Below are 21,387 nucleotides of genomic sequence, written 5' to 3'. Positions count from 1 at the left end.
GAGAATCAGAGGAAGAAAGAGAGGACACGCAGAAAGCTTTGCTAAGCAACAACACAGAGTAAAGCTTGTGTGTATTTTTTCCAACACACTGAGACAGGAAGAGATATTAATGAAGGAGGCCATATGCTGCACACATGGTACCCACTCAAAGCTTTAACATGTAAACAGCATCCAGTTATCTAACCTATTCTTGCCTAGAGTTACTGAAGAAGACTGTAAGTACCATGAAATATTTTTTCTGCCATTTGCAGTATATGTTAAAGGTTACCTGGTGCAATCAAATATCTTAAATGTGAATATGATGCCATGGGAGGCAAATGGTTAGCTTAGCATAGCAATAAAATAAAATGCTACCAGTCCAGCACATAACCCACACTACCCACTGATAAAACAACAAATTATAGTTTCTACATATTTTTGTACTGATTAAACAGAATATAATAATGTATATAGTACATATATGTAACATAATATAACAGACATAATATGTAAACTCTATAGGTACTGTTTGGTCAATTTTATGCCCTTAAAATAAGGGCATAAAAAGTCATGGCATACATCTTCTTACTTCTATGTCAGAGAAAACATTTCACAAAAAACAATGAACTTTATTTTTTTAAATATAAGCAGACGATCAGATTAGCTTAAAACAACCCTTCAGACGAAAGCAGGCGGATGACATAAAATCAGAAATTGCCAAACAAACTGAAAAAAACAACTGATGTTTTCGATGTGTGTGACAGTCTGTGTTTGGAAGGATTTGTGGATTGAGAGAGACCTCGCTCAAAAAAGGGGAAAAAATGAGAAAACTTCTGTCTGATTGCAGCAGGAGCTCAAGAAGGACAGTGCACATAATTATACAGTCAAACAGTTAAACCCATACAGCGGGCTGAGTCACTCACTGGAACAAAAATCTATATAAATGAAGACTTCACAGATGCAAAAGAAGGAAAAGGAAGGAGCTGATGCAGAGTTTAATCTGGAGCTGATAGCTGCGACGGCGAGGGGGAAATTTCATATGTTCAAACTGATTACAACAACAAAAAACTCATAGACTTAAAATAATGACCAATCTACAATCTGCAAAAGTTTGCTGTACAATATGATCTAGCGCTGAGCGCTTCTCATTACACTGAACATCATCCACATGAACTGGAAAATCACACTGATAACAGCTTTTTCCTCAGCACCACTAGCTGTCACACTGATGAGCGGTTTAACAGCATTACAGCTACACATGAAGAAGTTATAGATGGTGTTAATAAATGGAAAAAGAAAACCACTAACTCAAAACTTCAACTTATCACACCAAACTGGACAATTTCCTGACAGCATGAAAACAGCAAAACTCAAAACTGGTGACAAAATGCCACCTCACAAATTACAGGACTGGGTCTCTTCTCACACTCATAGAATTTATTTATATAGTGCACAACAACAGCTGCCTAAAGGCGCTTTATATTAAAAGGTTAAGACCCTACAATAATACAGAGAGACCTCAACCATCACTCAGCCCTGTATGAGTAAACTTGTTGGTGACAGTGAGAAGGAAAAACTCCCTTTTTAACAGGAAGAACCAGTGAGAGGCAGCCATTGCCGCAAGTGAAGGAAGGGTGACAGGACAAAAGACATAGAACAAAGTACTAACGGCAAAAAGAATTTAAAAAAAATTGCAGTTGGGATATTCCTTTGAACTAAAAACGATAAATCAAAAAATAAATCAAACACCATGAAAACATTCTGCAAATGTGCAGATCAAAACTGATCTTAGCAGAGTGAAGCCAGCAGCATCTTGTCTGCCATGCTAAACTTCCATGAGTTTCCCATCAAACACCAAAGGTTTATGCGGTCAATAACAAGACACCCCCAATGTAATCGAGACACACTAGATTTCAGTGGAATCAAAGTAAAGTGTGCATTGTTGTCCTGTGACAACAGCTATCTTTCATGACCACAAGGTGGCAGTAATGCTTGGAAACAGCCTTAATGAAAGGAGAGGAATCGCATTCACTTTAGTTTTAATTGGTGTTTATTTTCAGATTTCATTAAGCAACTGCTAATCACTGCTCACCTTCTTTGTCCTGACAGAAGGCCACTGATCCAAGTGGCCTGCAGTATGTGAGGCCACATATATGATTTTGTACCTTCTGCTCTAAAAAACTAATATGCACATCAGCATACATACAAACCAGTCCCTTGAACAGCTGGTGCGTTACATGTGCTGTACACAAAGTATAAGAGACAAAGCTTTAAGCCTCCTCTGCTCTGTCCTACCTCTGAATCCTCTTTTTTGTCTTTGCTTTCCTTCTCTCACATAAGATGAAACAACCACAAACACATCCAGAGTGCCCTGCAGTTCCACAGATGATCTTATATCACCCTGCACATCACTCAAACTGCGCCCTGCTAGTGCTCTGCACTGTGAAACATCAGACAATAAATTTAACAAATATATTTATAAACATTGTATTTTCAAGTTATAGTATAAAGGGTGAAGTTGAGACAACGGCTTCTGTTTCATGACGAGTCTTTGCCATTAAACGACACCGAGCTGTCCTCGTCTCTCTCCATCCCACTCTGCTGTTCTTACATTTATTCCCCTTTCTTCTTCCCTCCCTCTCTCGCTCTCTGTCTCTCATTAGCTGTGCGTGTGTGTGTGTGTGCGTTTGTGTGTGTGTGTGTGCGTGTGTGTGTTTGTGCGCGTGTGTGTGTGTGACAGTAGTCATTTCAGAGTAAGACTGGCTGAAGCCCTTGCAGCAGTCAACCTCTTTGATGTTGAGCCCTGCTGAATTAGGCCATCACCCAGCGGTGCTCTCCTGCCTGCCTGCCTGGCTGCACACACACACTCTAGTCACAAACACAAACAAGGTATGCTTCAAAGTACACACATACAAATCAAAACAAATACACGCTGGAGGGAAGCGTGCACATGCCAAACAGACATTATTTGCTATAGCTGCTCACAAAGGTATAGGACACACACACACACAGGTCCACATACATTTCATCACTTTCACAGTTTTCGCCTCTACACACTGTGAATTACATTCATGTATGGTAAAGTCCTCATTTTCTCATCTGCTTCCATTTAATAAACATAAATTTGAATTCTTATCAGCGCTTTTCCTCCGAGGCCTCCATACTACAGTACATCAAAAACCGCGCGCAGCCTCGTGAACACACATGCAGAGGAAATGTGGGACATTCAGAGAGAATTTATTCACGAATACAAACTGCAGGAAATAATTTGTTCCTTTTCAATCTCTCTCACACTTTTTTTTGCGGCGGTATGAATCGTATCGCGACGGCTGAGGGGTAACATTTCGTAAATCATTAATGAAAACAGGCTAGAGACCTGATATTTCATAAATGTGAAAATGAAAGGATAGCAGAAATACTTTTGTTTGAAAAAAGGTGAATAAAGAGGGATGATGCAAACACAGGACACTTACAGAAGCAGACAGGTTACAGAGAGAGAAGGGGAAAACCCCTCAAAAGCAACTCAGTTTAAAAGTGTGTCAAGTGGAACCCAGGAACTGGATGGAGCAAGTGATGTCCAAAAAATATTTCAAAAATACAGTGACTGAGAAAAAACAAGAAATATGCCCCAGGGCCACATAACCTAACAGAAGGAACACAAACAAACACCAAGAGAAAGGGAGGACATGGGGGTTGCAGATGAATTGTCAAAAAAAAGAAAATCCTCCTGTGACTTCTCCTAAAAACTCTCTCTTTACCTCAGTGGAAAAACATAAACTCAAAGAAACATGTGAAGGAGGATCCGTAAGGAGTTACATGCTCAGAGAACCGAGCTGCACTACATGTTGACAACATGTTTGATCAAATCAAACAGCTGATGAAATCAATTCAATCAACATGCTGTGCATATTACAGGGTAGAAAATTTTTTAAAAACAACTGAAAAAAATACGAACCATGTAATTATAGGACAAAAGAGACCATAGAGACCAGTTGGCGATTGCCTGGTAACCACCAATTATTGGAAAAAATAACAGGTATTCGAGCTCTGAAGGTGTCGCAGTTTTTCGAGTTTCACTGCCTCTCTGTGGTTTGTTAGTGGGTGTTAGTGGACAACTACTCACAACAAGGATTTGGGAGCAACAACCTCTGTGAATGGTTTCACCTAGTTAACAACTCAGGAAATACATATTTTTCCCTCACAACGCGAGAAATCTCTTTGGGCAGCAAGTTCTGCAACTGAGGGTGGAAACTATATCAAAATGATAGCAGCTAGCTAGCTAGTTTTTGCTATGTCACATGAGTATTTTAGCACCTAAAGTCTAGTTAGCCACTAGAACATTTGCTATATTTTAGCATGCTACAACAACAGCTATGACCAAGTGTCCAAAGTATGTGGTACAGCCTGTCTGTGGGCTACTCTTGTTTGTGCTGTTGTTTGTGTATCGGCCATGAAAAGTGTGCACTGCAGCCACTGACTGTACTTTTCATGCTGCCTGTTACTCCCTCCCCTTTTTGCCAGCCAATCAGCATTACCCACAAACTTACCCACAGCTGAGCTACCTGCCATTAGCTTGTTTAAGGGCTGCACAATAGCATGAACAGGCACAACAAGAGTAGCATAAAACAAGCATTAGATACTTTTCTTTGTTTGTTTGTTTTTTGTCTTTTTTAATCTGCTGCTTCCTGTGTGCTATGTAAATGTCAAAAACCTTGATTTCCAAGGTTGGGTTTTAAATAATTAGTGATTGTCAGACTGAAAATGATGTTCACCCTTCTGCAACTGCCCCCTCATATTTTTTCTTCTTGTTCAATTAACCAGTTTAACTCCTGCTTTTAGTAAGGTATTAATCATCTGTGACTGATGCAAAATTAATTAACAATTATTCTAAAGGCCAACAATGAAGCAATGCTTAAAATGAGGACACAGCTAATCCAAAGTGAGTTAAGCTACAATGTTAGATTCGCTTTAATCATTTTAACAGGGCTAATAATGTTTATTTATAGACCATTTCTCTAAACCGTTTTATTACAAGCAGATTTTTACTATAGCAGTGTGACACGGTTTGGCTTTGGCTTTTAACATATTGTTAAAGTTATGACATAAAACTGAAGGCGTAATAGAAAAGGTGTGGCACTGTGGACAATATGGACTCGGCTTTTACAGCCTTTAAAAGGCTCCGCTGCTTTCTTTTTTGCTCACTATTACGTATTACTTTTCTTCACTGTTTCTTTTGTTGATAAATGGGCAAGAGACCAAAAAAAAGAAAGGAAACAAATCCACTGCATTGCACGGATGCACATACACTGATTTCTATGGCTTTTGTTGCTCCATGCTTGCTTGATGTTTAGTTGTTGTTGAAAAATTGTATAAACTCTGTATATGGTTAATAATCTAATGGTTAAGCAATGGCAATGCTCCTGAAGTTCTTTTTGAAATGTCATTTGTAATGTGTGACATGTTGTTTTTGTGCCCTTCCTTATCACTGAAGGGCAAATGGCTTTTTACTCCAGTCAGGTCAGCAGCTATTTACTATCTCTAAGGACGCACATGTTCATAAATCTCGCTCTAAATATAAACACATGCATCAAAAACTATTTGAGAATAATAACACTAACGCTAAGCTAAACTTGTCTTACCCATCCTGCATTTCGTCCTCTGTCCTGTGCCTCAGCATATTACCATGTCTGTCATAACGTTGCTGAAGGAGGATGCTAAAAACTCACTGAGCAGAAAAAGGTCAAAAGTAGTATGCGCACTGTTACATGTTATGCTGGAGTAAAACAACAAAATCTTTCAAAAATAAACCTCTTTGTCTCACTCTCTAACTCTCTTTCTGGTGGCCGGGAACAGCCCTGTGGTCAAACTGGAGAGTGGCCAGGGATCTTTCCATCAATTAGCTGTGTCTGCCTTCAACTCCCTGTCTTTCTGTCTGACCCTCTCATTATTTCCACTGTTGTTGGTTCACAAAAGGAGTGCTTGAGAACAAGGGATCCAAATGTAGGGCACTTAAAGAGCAGGAGCAATTGCTTTGAATGTTGTGCAATCGTTCGCAATTCCTGCATAAATTAAATAACTAAAGCAATTTTAAGTGTAGGTGGGTTTTTGTTTATTGGTTGATTGATGGATGTGTTCCTTTTAACTCTAGGTAGGCGAATGAGTGATGAGAGAGGCGGCATACATGGTTCACACAAGATATTTTACATACACACACAGCTATACAACGCATACACACGACTGGGCTTCCCTGCACTCTGTGCTACACAGCGTGTCATTACTGCATATCAATTACAAGGGGAAGTGAAGATCTATTTCTAATTCAATCAGTCAGCGCTGGTGTCACATCCCTCGCTCTCTGGTTTCTCTCCCTGCGTCTCCCGCGCTCTCCGCCTCGCTCTCCTGTTTCCCCCTCGCTTGATTCCCATCGATGCATTTCAGCTATTGTGGGGCTGGTGGATCCAGGAGTCAGGTGTGTGTGTGCGTCATCCTCTTCAGGAAACAGTTTTAGCTAAGTTTTGTACTTCTGGAAAGATGACACTTTCAGAGAAGGGAGGTAATCCTGGCCTGACCTTGTTTCTCAGGAAGGCTTGCAGAGTCTTTGAGATGCTGTGTTGTTATTGTCAAAGATGAGTGCAGTTGCTTTTATGTTGTTTTGAAAAATGTATTCCATTGATTCCAATGATTAATTGCAGAAACAGGTACCTTTGGTGACTAGAGTTGGGATTCTGTCACCCATTTTCCTCTAAGATTATTTTTTAATAACAAAAAAATGTCATTTTTAAAAACCCAGGATAACTCGTGAACAGGAGGAATTAATGACAAAGACCTGATAAAGAATGAATAGTCGCAGAGTGAACACTGGAGAGATCACACAAGGTACAGGTGGATTCAATCAGACACTAACACAGAAAGTAAAATCATCAAAAACCACATGAGAAACTAACCTTCAACATAAAACAAGAAGTCAATTTTCTACCTTTAAATTCAGACTTATTCAGGTTATTGCACGTTGCCCTAAAATCATCAGAAACATGATATCGAACCAATATTTACCCTGGATGGCATTAGCTTGACCTCCAGTAAAACTGTGAGAAATGACCAGAATATGTCCCTCAACGTGCACATATCATGGACTACATCCTTTCATCTGTGTAGTGTCACTTAAATCACAAATAGACTCTCAGAGTGATGCCAAATTACTAGTTTGTGCCTTTCTTACTTACAAGCTGAAGTATTGTAATTTCTTGTTATCAGCCATTTCTAAAAGCTCCCTGAGAAGTTAATCTAAAATGCTGCAGCAAGAGTAGAAGAGGGACCCCGGAGATCATATTTCTCTCATCTTAGCTTCTCTTTAGTGGTTTCCTGCTAAATCCAGAATTGAATTTAAAAATCCTTCTCATATATGAGGTCTTGAATAATCAGGTGCCAACATATCTTAAAGACCTAATAGTATCGTATTACCCTAACAGAGCACTCCGATTGGAGGTTTAATTGTGGTTCGTCCTGTGGAACCAGGTTAATTTGGGGGATAGAAACCATGTCTAGTTTTAAGATTAGAATCAAGACGTTTTATTTTTTTAAAAATGTTTATAGTTAGAGCAAGATCAGGTGATGCTAAACCATGTCTTAATTATGCTGGTGATCATTTCTCTTCCACTTCCCTATTTGCACTCCAATAATGCAAAGAGGGGGTAAGACGAATGGTTTATACTACAGTGGCCTAGAGACTAAAACACGTGATTTTAGTGGAAGTCAATGAGACACTTCTGGCCATGAAGGTGTCAGGAGGGAGTATCTGTTATCAGATTTTGCTGATATTTGACATGTCCAAGACTCAGCGATGCCCCATCCCCCGACTATTTATAATATGGGAAATAATTTTTTCTTTTTTGTTTTGTTTTTTTAAATAATGAATAATTAAACTTGTATTTAAAGAGTTAAAATCCTGAATGTTTTGATCACTTTATAAGGGCTCAAGCTGATTAAGTGAAAAAAGGGGGAAAAAGATTTTTTTATGGCAGATTTTTTGTGTGTACATTTTGGTCCACCAAGGTGTCGAAAGGGTAAAAATTTGAAGCGGGCATAAGGGTTAAATAAAAATATACATGACCATTCAATCGTCATAATAAAATACCAAAACTAAATAAGATGGAGGTTGTGGTTGGGTGATGAGTGCCTCAGCTGAGTAGCTGTCAAGTTACAGTTGAATGCTTAGCTGTACGCCTGCAGGACTGTGAGCGGGCATTTTCAGTTAGCCGATAGCGATGCAGCTGTGAATGTGCAAGTTCATCCGACTTTCAGCGCTGTAAACAAATCTGTCAACTTTTCTGCAAGGTGTGTTTGTGTAATTCAGCTTGAGTTTTGAGTGCTCAATTTCCTCGTCAGCTGTCCTTGTTTTCACTCAAACAGAGGCCTATGGTAAGTGGTGTTTTCTCGTGTCCTTGTTGACCTGCAGATGTAAAAATAACAAAAAATTTAATTAAATTAAAAAACAGCTTTTTGAATATATTTGTTATTTTGATTAGGAAATGGACATTTTGTAATGTGGCCTGAAAGAAGTGCACAAATCACGCCCGCAGCTAATTCGTTCTTGCATTCCTGACTAAAGAGCTTAAAGAGCTTTTGCATCACTTTCTGGAAATGGAAACATAAAAAACATTTAAAAATCATCCCCATCCATTCATAAAAAAAATGTCAGCCAAATAAGGCCAGAGTTATAGAGAGGAGAGCTGCTTTTCTCTCTTTGTATGGTTTAATGCGCTTATTCCTCCTGAAAATATTCTCTCAATTAGCATTTTCTTTGATCAACTTTTAGATATTTGTTTGATATTTGCTTCTCTCTCTCTGTCTTTCATAGATCACAACCATTTAAACAATGCAGCTTTATCTCCTCTGGGTCCAGCCATGGCTTTGTCTCACCCTCACAACAACCTGGGAATTGGCTTTAACAAGTATGCCTCACTCAAGGCTGTGGGTGAGTAACACATACTAAACCTGACTACATGCATACATGTTTACAGCTGTATGTTTGCATGCTTACTCATGGATGCGGCTGCTGGTGTGCACATAACAAGTCACTTGCAGAACACAGACTTACTGTACAAAGGTCAGTGAAGCCAAATGTGTACGGTAGTAGAAAATGATGGGTTTTTTGTATGAGTCTGACTCTTATCCAGACATTCTGAGTTATGAATCATGTTTGAGTGCTGTGGTAGAGTCTAGATTTACCCTGTTACACCAGATTACAGCAGCTGTGATGTAAATATTATGACCATATGAGCCCACCACCATGATTTAAATAATCACCCATTCTCAAATATTGTTCTACCAGTTTGATATTACAAGGATCTAATGTTGGAAAAATACTGCAGGCACTTACACAAGAGAAGAAAATTGCCTAAAAAACAAATGAAAAAAATTACCACAATATCCTCACCACCATGATGCATAAATCAGAGCTGCAACAGAAATTGAAGAAGCTACTTTCTTCTATTGAGTTTTTGAGGAAAACAATGTTAGCAAGGCTCTTTCATGCACCGTAGCACCATCCAGCTTAAACTTTCATTTTGGTCTCTGCAGCTAAATATTAGACACATTATACCGAGAAGCTGTCACTGGCGAGCAGGAGATTAGAAGCAAGGTGCACAGATGCGCACACAAGGCTGATAGCAAAGCTTGGGTTGGTTTGCGCTGTCATCAATAATACACACATAACACACATAACTTGTCCAAATATACAGCAAAAACCAGTGGAAAACCATCAATATGCATGCTGGATTTACAGAGACAAAACATAAAAGTCAGTTAAATTAAAGAAGAACGTACTGTGTGCAACGGGTGAGTTCAACCAGTATAATACTGGCAGGTCCTTCCTGGAAATATTGATTATAACTCAGCAGTGTGAGACTGGTAAAACCAGTAATGATGATGTACTTTTACTTGTAGTGGAATGGTAACTCAGCTGGTTCACATTATAAAACCAAAGCTGTAACATACGCGTGCACACACGACAGAGACTGGCTGAGTGACAGTAGAGTCTGGCCAGCAGCAGGGTGAAGCGTCTAGTTCACGCCTCAAGCTTGCCCTGTGAAAATACATGAATAAACCAACATATCGCACACTCGTACACACGCAGGATGTTGTTCATCCAAATGCAAATGCACACTTGAGGGAGGGAAGTGTAAACGTGTAGATGCAAACAGGGACACGCACACAAAAGCGCACACACGCACCTTCTTCGTGTGATTACTTCAGACAGATAAGGACACTGTGACAAAGATGAGGAACAGCAGCTTGGCACATGTGCATGCATTGTTTATTGACATGTAAACGCAGATGTTATTGCAGTAGTTAATGTGTGGATTAAAGTAACTAAACAATGTGGCAACGGATTGACTGGTATCATTATGCAACTTTTCAGTGTTTAGGAAATCCAAATAAATGAATGAAATGATTTTGCCATCACTGGCAGCAGATTTGAACTGATTATTAAGTATAAAACATTTGGAATAATGCTATGGTGTAGGACTTGGATCGGCTGGTGGGATGATCTACTGTGATTGGTTGTTGTGTTGTTTAGCTGCATACACTGGGAGTGATTTGAATTGATGTAATAGCCAAAAATTGTAGAAAGTGGTATTTGGGGACTTCATACATATGCATATACACAGACAGTAGTTGTCTATAATAATGTGCCTGTTGGTAAGGCTAAAATAAGACACCTCACTCCAAACTCTCATATATAATTCAGTCAGTTCATTCAACAGCACTTTCAGGAGCTAAAATGTTGCTTTGAACAAGAGAGAAATATTTACTTTACTTTACTTAATATTGCAAGATTTCTAATTGCAGCCATCAAAACATGTAAGTGATTCCTTGCAGCAGAGCCCACGTGGTGCTGACTACTGTTTTCAAGAATGAAGAAAAAGTTGATCGTTTATATTAAACACATAGAATTAGGACACTAAGCTCGCAAAAACTGAGGCCAGCAAAATGTGGTGTGACTGTGGAAAATGACTGAAGAGAAAAAGAGCAAGAATGAGACAATCTCATCTCATTATTCTGCTCAGTGACTGGGAGACAAAGGCCGACTGCAGCAGCAGCAATCCCCTATCCACAATGAGCGTCAGCCACATTTCCCTGAAAAATACTTCAAAGTATCACATCCTTCACAGACGGAGGTGCAATAACCTCCTCTTTCACTCGATGTCTAGGTATTGAGTTAAGACTGTTTGATGACCCATAGGCTCTTCTCTGTTTTGTAACTGCTTTATTTCTGTCTCTCTCTCACACACACACAGTTTTAGAGTGCTCTGCTTTTTGTCATCAGCGATGCTGATCATCCACGCTCTTTAACTACCGTATGTACCTAAAAGCTTACACAACACCAGAACAACCTACGACCCCTGGCAATGCCCTGTATATCTTCTCCAAAAGCCCTGTGAGCACATCTGCTTTAAAAAGAAATCTGTTTCTGTGACAACATTCATGTGAGACATGAAAACTGTGTGTGTGAAAGACTTGCATATGTTATAACGCTTTCATCATGACATTGTGTCAGAACATTTCGAGCAATTTGTTTCTTTTCAATTCATTCCTCCACAATCACTGGATGTGGCGCATAATTTGGGAATGAATAATTTGACAAATATGGAAATGTGATTTTTTGTTTTCTTGCCAACAATCTAATGAGATCCACGTCTTTCAGACATTTCAGCAGATTGTGTTTTATTCGGACAAAGCCAGGCTAGCTGTTTCCTCCTTATTTCATTCTTCACACTGCACAAAAAACAATCCTATCAGCTTGTGCTGTTTCACTTTCAGAAGCTTGTTCTCTTAGAGTTCTCTATTTCTTTTCATTTCTTTAAGTAGTCTTCAGGAATAGTTCTCCAGACTTCTTGAAGGACTTTCAAAGCTCTTCTTTGGATTTTGGCTCCTTTTTATTCTGTTCTCTTCAAAATGATCCCACACTGCTTCAATGATGTTGAGGTCCGGGCTCTGGGGAGGCCAATCCATGACTGACAGTGTAACATTGTGTGTTTTTCTATCCAGGTATGCTTTTACTGCATTGGCAGTGTGTTTGGGATCATTGCTGAAAAGTTAAGCCTACGCAAATCAGAAGCTTTCCAGATGGTATTGCATAGTGGATCAAAATCTGCTTTTCTGTGTTTACACGTTCTGTCGCCCCAACATGACTGCCTGAGATGCAGCCCCAAACCACGACAGAGCCTCCCCCGTGTTTTATTTATGGCTCTAGACACTCGCTCGCTGCCTCTTTCCTGACCTCCTCTGTATGTACTGACAAGATTTGAACCAAAAATTTCAAATTTAGATTCGTCACCCCGTCAGACCTGTTACCACTGATCTTCTGACCACTGACAGTTCGAGTGTAATTTGGCATACCTCAGCTTTTCTCTGTTTTCCTTCCTTAAGGATCGCTCCTTGACAGCCACACGTCCACTGAGATCATTTTTGATGAGGCTACAGTGAACAGTAAACTCCATCTCTCAGGTCTGGTGTCAGGTCTTTGCTCATTTCCTAAGCACATGACTTTTAAATCCATCTGCTGTAGATACCTTTTTTTAAGACTTGCAACTATTTATTTTGTCCTCCACTGGTCCAATTTTCTCAGTTGTTTTAAGGCCAAGATCTGCCAAGTTTTGCCTATAGCTGTGTGGGTATCATCTTGTTGATATATAGATACTTATTTATGCCTGTCTGTTGTCTTTGGTGTTTTTCATAGATACAACCAAAGAAATGGGAACTATAGCCTGTTGCTGCTAGTGACAAAGTGGCTTGAGATACAAGCTCGAGACTTTTGCACAGTGCTATGCAGTAAATGTACTCAGACCAATCATCTTTTCACACATGCTTATCACTTCTCTTACTGTGCAATAAACAAGTCAGTGGGTCCAGAAATCCTTCCTGTGTGGGCAAAGTCATAGCTAGGACACCCAACAATTTGGACAGGACAGCTGACCATCAGTCAGGTGAAACAGCATGTATCTGAACTAAGCTTTGAAATCTTTATTAACACACTTGGACTTCCTGCAGCAGGTAAAACCTCACTTCTGCTTTTTAAAATTTATCCTGCAAAGCAAGACACAAAAGGTGATGTTAAAAAAAGGGAAAAAATTTAGATTTTAAAATTTGTGTGTAAGAATGAAACATGTCAAAGAGGTCAGGAAACTCTATGACGTCAAACCGTTGCCAGGTGTAGCAGCAGGACTGAGGATCAAGCAGCTCTGATAACTTAATTAAAGTACTGGAGGAAGTAGGGGTGGACTGGCAGGGAGAGCACGGGACAAAGATGCTAAAGGTGAGAGAGGGAGAACGTGATTGGACAGAAACCAGATGAACATGTAGAGGAGACGCTCAGAATCGAGTGTGAAGGCAAGGATTTTTTATAAACAATTACAAACCTATGTGTGACTGACAGAGTTAAATCCAAGTCAGTGACCAGTGAGCGTCAGGTTTACAGCAAGAAAAAAAAAACACAAGACAGAAGGTGGAGGGATTTTCTCAAAGAGGCTGTGAAGGAGTGTTTGCCAAACCACTCGGTCTCCAAACTGCGGGCCAAGACTGCCTGAAGTTTTTAATTACATTTTAACAATCCTGCAGTTTTAAAGGGGAGTACAGACAAAATGCTGTCAATCTGAATTTTGTTTTGATATGCAAGTTACAACACTTGTATAAACTGGAATGAATTTATTATCCAGTGAATGCAGAATTAGGGTGGAAACAGGAAAATCTGCTTTCTGAGAAGAACAGCATAAGATTACAATTTGGATTTTTTTTCTCTTTGTGGTTGTTGAAACTTTCAGTATATGCTTCAGGACACATAATGTAAATAATAATGAAAAAAAGGTGTTGTGAATTTTTAGACACGTGAACTGGAGGGATCTCAAAGTCTGGCTTTGAAGATGAATCAGCTCCTCTGGTTTAGCTTTTTTTTTTTTTTTTTTTACGTTTTGCACTTCATGATGCAATTTCTCTACATGCAGCGATTAGTGAACAACCTGTAGAGACTAATGAGGAAAAGCATAGCAATCTAGTTTTAACATTTCCTTCAGCAATGTTTCTATAAAGGGGAAACCTTCTGATTCAAAACAAATGGAACGTCTGAGCTATGATGTTCTGCAGGGGGGATTTTCTTCTTTCTTGTAGCTTATTCAGTTTTACCACCTCAGCTCTGCCGGACTTTCCTGGTGTTAAATAATTAAAAGCTGAATACTCCTAAGGAAAGTATTGCTTAAAATCTACAGAACACTGCTTTGGAGAGCCAGAAGTTACCAATTCTGTCAGTGAACTGAAATGTAACTTACATGGTGAAAAGGGACAAGCATGATATTTCCATTTGATGTCATGTTATTAAAAAATAAATAAATAAATAAATAAATATATATATATATATATATATATATATATATATATATATATATATAAAACACCCAGCACGCCCCTGCGGGCGGTTTATCCTTCAAGCTCGGGTCCTCTACCAGAGGCCTGGGAGCTTGAGGGTCCTGCGCAGTATCTTAGCTGTTCCCAGGACTGCACTCTTCTGGACAGAGATCTCCGATGTTGTTCCCGGGATCTGCTGGAGCCGCTCGCCTAGCTTGGGAGTCACCGCACCTAGTGCTCCGATTACCACGGGGACCACCGTTACCTTCACCCTCCACATCCTCTCGAGCTCTTCTCTGAGCCCTTGGTATTTCTCCAGCTTCTCGTGTTCCTTCTTCCTGATATTGCTGTCATTCGGAACCGCTACATCGATCACTACGGCCGTCTTCTTCTGTTTGTCTACCACCACTATGTCCGGTTGGTTAGCCACCACCATTTTGTCCGTCTGTATCTGGAAGTCCCACAGGATCTTAGCTCGGTCATTCTCCACCACCCTTGGGGGCATCTCCCATTTTGACCTCGGGACTTCCAGGTTATACTCGGCACAGATGTTCCTGTACACTATGCCGGCCACTTGGTTATGGCGTTCCATGTATGCCTTGCCTGCTAGCATCTTGCACCCTGCTGTTATGTGCTGGATTGTCTCTGGGGCATCTTTACACAGCCTGCACCTGGGGTCTTGCCTGGTGTGATAGACCCCAGCCTCTATGGATCTTGTGCTCAGAGCTTGTTCTTGTGCTGCCATGATTAGTGCCTCTGTGCTGTCTTTCAGTCCAGCTTTGTCCAGCCACTGGTAGGATTTCTGGATATCAGCCACCTCCTCTATCTGCCGGTGGTACATACCGTGCAGGGGCCTGTCCTTCCATGATGGTTCCTCGTCTCCCTCCTCTTTCTTGGGTTTCTGCTGCCTGAGGTATTCACTGAGTACTCGGTCAGTTGGGGCCATCTTCCCAATGTATTCTTGGATGTTCGTTGTCTCATCCTGGACTGTGGTGCTGACACTCACCAGTCCCCGGCCCCCTTCCTTCCGCTTAGCGTACAGCCTCAGGGTGCTGGATTTGGGGTGAAACCCTCCATGCATGGTAAGGAGCTTTCTTGTCTTTATGTCAGTGGTTTCTATCTCCTCCTTTGGCCAGCCTATTACCCCAGCAGGGTACCTGATCACGGGCAGGGCGTATGTGTTGATGGCCCGGATCTTGTTCTTACCATTCAGCTGACTCCTCAGGACTTGCCTGACCCTCTGCAGGTACTTGGTGGTTGCAGCTTTTCTAGCGGCCTCTTCATGGTTCCCATTCACCTGCGGGATCCCCAAGTACTTGTAACTGTCCTGTATATATATATATATATATATATATATATATATATATATATATATATATATATATATATATATATATATATATATATAAATATGAGATTTTAAGTAGTTAATTTAATGCAATGCAACTCATCAAACCATGAAGTGGATTGGCTAGAGCACCAGAAGTCCGCAGGCTCTACTGTCCATAAGCAAATAATAGGAAACTGGGACTACAGAATTTTTGTTCTTGCTGTAACACTTAGATGGGCAGAAACATGAAACCACGAATCCATCCAGCCATCTGTCAACAGTTCAGGGTGGTGGTGGTTTAATGGTGAAGGGGGATATTTTCTTGGCACGCTTTGGGCCTCTTAATACTAACTGAACTTGTGTAAATGCCACAGACTACCTGAGCTTTGTTGCTGACCGTGTCCATCCCTTTATGTTGACAGCAGAGGTAGGCAGTAACGCGTTACTTGTAAAGCGTTACTGTAATCCAATTACTTTTTCAAGTAACGAGTAAAGTAAGGGATTACTATTGCAAAAACGGTAATTAGATTACCATTACTTTCCCGTAGGAACGCTGCGTTACTGCGTTACTAAAACCGTGATTTTTTGCGAGAATGTCTCATGATAGTGACGTAAGTGAGTGCGACGTTCGTGACAACAGCTGTGTGCAGATCAACAGTGGATCATATATCGAGTGCGGGAGAGAGTATGAGCGTGCAGCGTTTAAAGCGTGGAAGTACTGACCTTACTTTGTAAGTAACATTAGCGTCCATTGTGCATGGGAAGAAAACTTCTTTTTACAGCGAAAAAACCCTTCCAAGCAAGCACCGAGTGCGCTATGACGTAATGGGAAATTCACAGAGAAACTCGCAGATTCTTCCACTGCCCGCTGCGACACACCTACACCAGGGTAAACCTCCGCCTACCCCACTCCTGCTTTACAGGTGAAAATAGAGCAAAAGGACCGCTAGTCTTTGACTTTATTTATTTTCTGCTGTGTGTTACTTGCATCTAGTGAATGTAAACACACAAAAAAATATTTTTTATGTGCTGGAATGTGCAGAAAATAGGTTTAAATATTAAACAAATTTCTTCCAGTCAGAGAATGTTGCATATAATTAAATTTTTGCTTGATGCATAAAGTTAAAAGATTAAAACTAATAAAACAAGTTTTAAAAAGAGACTTTTCCACTGGATTACATTTTGTATGATGGATTATGCAGAAAAAGTAGAATTGGGCTGAAAGATCGATCGCTTTATCACCTATTCAGGTTGTAAATCGTGTTTTTAAAAAGTAACTAAGTAAGTAAGTAATTAATTACTTTTGAAAATAAGTAATCAGTAAAGTAATGGGATTACTTTTGGGGGGTAGTAATCAGTAATTAGTTACTGATTTCTTTTTTCAAGTAACTTGACCAACACTGGTTGACAGTGTACCCATCTTCTTCCAGCAGGATAGCACACCATGTCACAAAGTTCAAATAATCTCAAACTGTTTTCTTGAACATGACACTGAGTTTTCTGTACTCAAATGGCCTCCACAGTCACCAGATCTCACTCCAATAAAGCATCTTTGGGATGTGTTGGGAATGAAGATTAACGTCATGGATGTGCAGCCGACAAATCTCCAGAGAAATGTCACCCCAAAATGAAACTGTGGCATTTTTCAGTACACTTGTATTATTATTTATCCAGGTAGATTAATTTGGTGTGAGTTGCCTAATTTTGCAGTTACCTACCATATCTGCTCTTTTTCTGTGTAACTGGTCTAATTGGCACTTGCTTTGTAGTGCTTGGAGCGTTTACTCCACAGGTAAGCTTATAAACTTAGCAGCATTGTAATATGATATCACAACCCTCACAAACCTTGTGGTGAGAAGTTTCATCTAGAAACTTTCATGTCTCTTTTAGCCTCCAACACTTGCCAGCCACACCACACAATAATTATCTGAATACTCCATCTGACTTTGACAAGGGGTTTGTGCTACAGGTAGCAAAACACCCCCATCCTAAACCTCACCTTGTGTAAAAATGCTCACAATAACATTTCTAGGTTTAGGTTTTAGATAAGTTTGGTTGGTTTGTTGGTTGGTTGATTGTGTTATGGGGTCATCTCTACTGGATAAAGACAGGGCTGCAGAGTTGTTTTTTATGTATATTAAAATATTTTTTGTATTTAGTAACAACAAGCAAACACAATTGAGTTCTATTACATCAGAGAGAAGACATCTCTAAAGCTTGTATCTCCAAAAACTAGGCAAAGTTCTCTATATTCATGAATAGAAACACAAGCTAGAGGAAAACTAGATGTATCTGATGTTAGAGTGAAATATCCCTTTATTTTGGCATATGTGCTTAGTGGGGTTCTTTTAAAATGAGCTTTAAAATTATGAATTGCATAGTGGAAATATGTGTGTGGGTCTAGAAATAACTGGATCTTGGATCTTTCCTTCCCACAATGTCAATATGTTAATAAGCCCTTTATAAAGCAGAAATAACTGTGTAAACATAATGAAATGACATTGAAATAGACCACACAAAAATGCAGCACATTGTCAAACTGAAATCATTTGGAGGCTCCAATTTATGCAGTTATAATGCAGTGGCCCAGATTGGGCCCGTGGGCATCACTTCAAGCTGCCACTGGATAGAGAGCAAAAGCTTATGTTGTTGAAGAGTGTGGAATAAATGAAACAGAGAGCGGGAAACAAGCGGATGAGAAAGAGAGAGCAGATGGAGAGTGTGTGGAACGGACAAGATGGTGGGTAATACTGCCACAGAGGACCCTGCTGTCAGGTGCTTCTTCTGGCAACATGTGTGGAAACACTCAAATGGACAGTAACAGCAGTTGTTGTGAGAAGCAAGGGTGTGTTTAATTCATTGTGTCTCAGTATTTTCCCCTTTGTGTGCAACATTTGAATCAGTGTATCTGTCAAATTCTGCTAGCCTCATGCTGAAGTGTTTTATACCAAGGGCAGGGATACTGTGATTATAATCAACAATCAAGAAATTGATTATTTAAGGAGACGTGTCATTTTCAAAATCTACAATCAAGAGACGCCCTCGTGAATGTAAATACAGAGGGTTTATAACTGGTTACATTCAAGCAGGAAGGCAAGGTTAGACTTTACCAAAAAAACAAACCATCTAAAAGAGCCTGCATAGTCCTAGAATAATTTTCTTTGGACAGGCGAAACCAAAATGAATGATGAGTAGGGAAAAGTCTGGATAAGGAGAGAAATGGCTAATTATCCAATCACATCATCTGTCTAGCATGGTGGAGGTAGTGTTATGGCATGGGTATGTAAGGCTGCCAGTGGAACTGTGTCACCAGCGTTTATTGAAGATATGACTGCTGATAGAAGCACCAGAAGTTTCGTCAAAGGGCGTGGCCATGGCACCAGATTAAATTTTGGTCATTTTGGTAAATTTTTTTACTTGTTCTTATTACCACATACATGGTCCGATCTGGACCACACATCTCTTTAACTGCAATATTTGACAATGGCCACAGTGCCACCTAGTGGGAACAGGAAATGTCATGTTTCAAGGCGGATGGTCACAACATCAGCCCAAACCAGTACTCCACCTCCACCTTGCTGGCGTCTGAGTTGGACTGGAGCTCTCTGCCCTTTACCAATCCAGCCACGGGCCCATCCATCTGGCCCATCAAGACTCACTCTCATTTCATCAGTCCATAAAACCTTAGAAAAACCAGTCTTGAGATATTTCTTGGCCCAGTCTTGACGTTTCAGCTTGTGTGTCTTGTTCAGTGGTGGTCGTCTTTCAGCCTTTCTTACCTTGGCCATGTCTCTGAGTATTGCACACCTTGTGCTTTTGGGCACTCCAGTGATGTTGCAGCTCTGAAATATGGCCAAACTGGTGGCAAGTGGCATCTTGGCAGCTGCACGCTTGACTTTTCTCAGTTCATGGGCAGTTATTTTGTGCCTTGGTTTTTCCACATGCTTCTTGCGACCCTGTTGACTATTTTGAATGAAACGCTTGATTGTTCGATGATCACGCTTCAGAAGCTTTGCAATTTTGAGACTGCTGCATCCCTCTGCAAGATATCTCACTATTTTTGACTTTTCTGCTTTATTTTCTTTTTCTAATCTTGAAATGGTGGTCCCCATCACCACATGTTCATCTTCTACATTTGAAATGCGTTTCTCCGTTTGCTCTACTCTCCCCACACAGTCAGATAATTTTTTCTGCATTTCGTTCATGACTGCCACAACCTCATCTGCCTTGCTGGAAAACTTGGCCACAGCGCCCTCCAGCTTGTCCCAAAGTGCAGTTTGCGCGTTTGCAAGCTTGTTTTCAATACCTGCAAACTCCTCTCGTATGGCACGCTGCAACCTCTCCTCCATGTTGCCACTATCCGCGGGGCCGTGTTCGCTCATGGTGGCTGGCTTGTTAACTGCGCAGGTCTCAGACGCGCTAGCTTCACCGCCAAACACCGATATCTTGGTTTGCGTGGTTGACTTAGTCTTCTCCTTGGTAGTTTTACCGGGTCCAGGCATCGTGGGTCTATAATGTATTTCGTTTTCGTGTTTCGGAGCGTTTTTCCTTAATTTTAAGGATTTAGCAAAGTTTCTTGCAGGAGCAGTTCAGAGCTCGACCGATCACTACGGTGACGTCATCGGAAGTCCCCATTTTTGACTTTTCTGAGCCTGTCAAGTCCTTCTTTTGACCCATTTTGCCAAAGGAAAGGACATTAATAATTATGCACACCTGATATAGGGTGTTGATGTCATTAGACCACACCCCTTCTCATTACAAAGATGCACATCACCTAATATGCTTAATTGGTAGTAGGCTTTCGAGCCTATACAGCTTGGAGTAAGACAACATGCATGAAGAGGATGATGTGGACAAAATACTCATTTGCCTAATAATTCTGCACTCCCTGTAGTGGGTATAGGACAGGGGTGTCAAGCTCTAATACGCAGTGGGCCAAAATTCAAAACTGGAACAAAGTCGCGGGCTAACATTAATATTTATTGAAAAAAAAATCTTCCTCCAGATATAAGAATGAATCTTTTCTTATGGACTCAAATAAGTTTTGCTGGAAAACTGAATATGGAACAAGCAAAGCTTAATACTAAACAATATATATACTAGCTGTATAATAGGTAATAGGTAGTAGGCCAGCTCTAATAGTAATTTGGTATGGCTTCGCGGGCCAAATGTAATTAGGCTGCGGGCCAATTTTGGCCCGCGGACCAGAGTTTGACACCTATGGTATAGGAGATGTTCAGCGAGACTGGACCGCACCAGAGAAAAAGGGCCCTCTCGTGGCTGCTTGCAGCTTTAATTAAATATGAAATTGAATACAGACAAACCAAACAGGTCCAACAAATTATTGAGCTAAGTGTGTGAATCCACACATACAGTTCACACTTGTGCATATTTGCAGACAGAGACACAGAAATGCAGATTAATCCTCATTTGTATCGTGCCAAAGTTAAATAAAAGCAGAACTCTTCTGCTAATCATTTGTTATAAATAGCCCCCAGTGCCTGTACTTTACTCATTTCTTGTTCCTGAAGTATTTTCTGTTCCTCTACAGAATTAACAGACTGAAAATGGCTGTAGTGCTGTTGGAATACTTGATGGTGCACTGAGAAATGCTAGAACCTGCTTAAATCCTTGAGCCAGCATGGAGAATTTTTCTGAGGGAGTAGATAATTTCCTGT

General features: G+C 40.4%; 1 protein-coding gene across 2 annotated transcripts in view; it reads left to right on the top strand.

Moving 5' to 3' along the window:
• LOC101483114 (protein shisa-8) overlaps positions 1–21,387 on the top strand; it is a 128,051-nt gene that overhangs the window by 98,173 nt on the left and 8,491 nt on the right. For both annotated transcript variants that reach the window (XM_004560786.4, XM_004560785.4), the window contains exon 4: positions 8,837–8,953. In XM_004560786.4, the coding sequence (XP_004560843.1) occupies positions 8,837–8,953 (117 nt within the window). The remainder of the gene's footprint in view (positions 1–8,836; positions 8,954–21,387) is intronic.

This window comes from Maylandia zebra, linkage group LG4 (assembly GCF_041146795.1).
Source record: "Maylandia zebra isolate NMK-2024a linkage group LG4, Mzebra_GT3a, whole genome shotgun sequence".
In the NCBI taxonomy this organism is placed as follows: Eukaryota; Metazoa; Chordata; class Actinopteri; order Cichliformes; family Cichlidae; genus Maylandia; species Maylandia zebra.
This window is presented reverse-complemented; position numbering and strand designations above follow the sequence as displayed.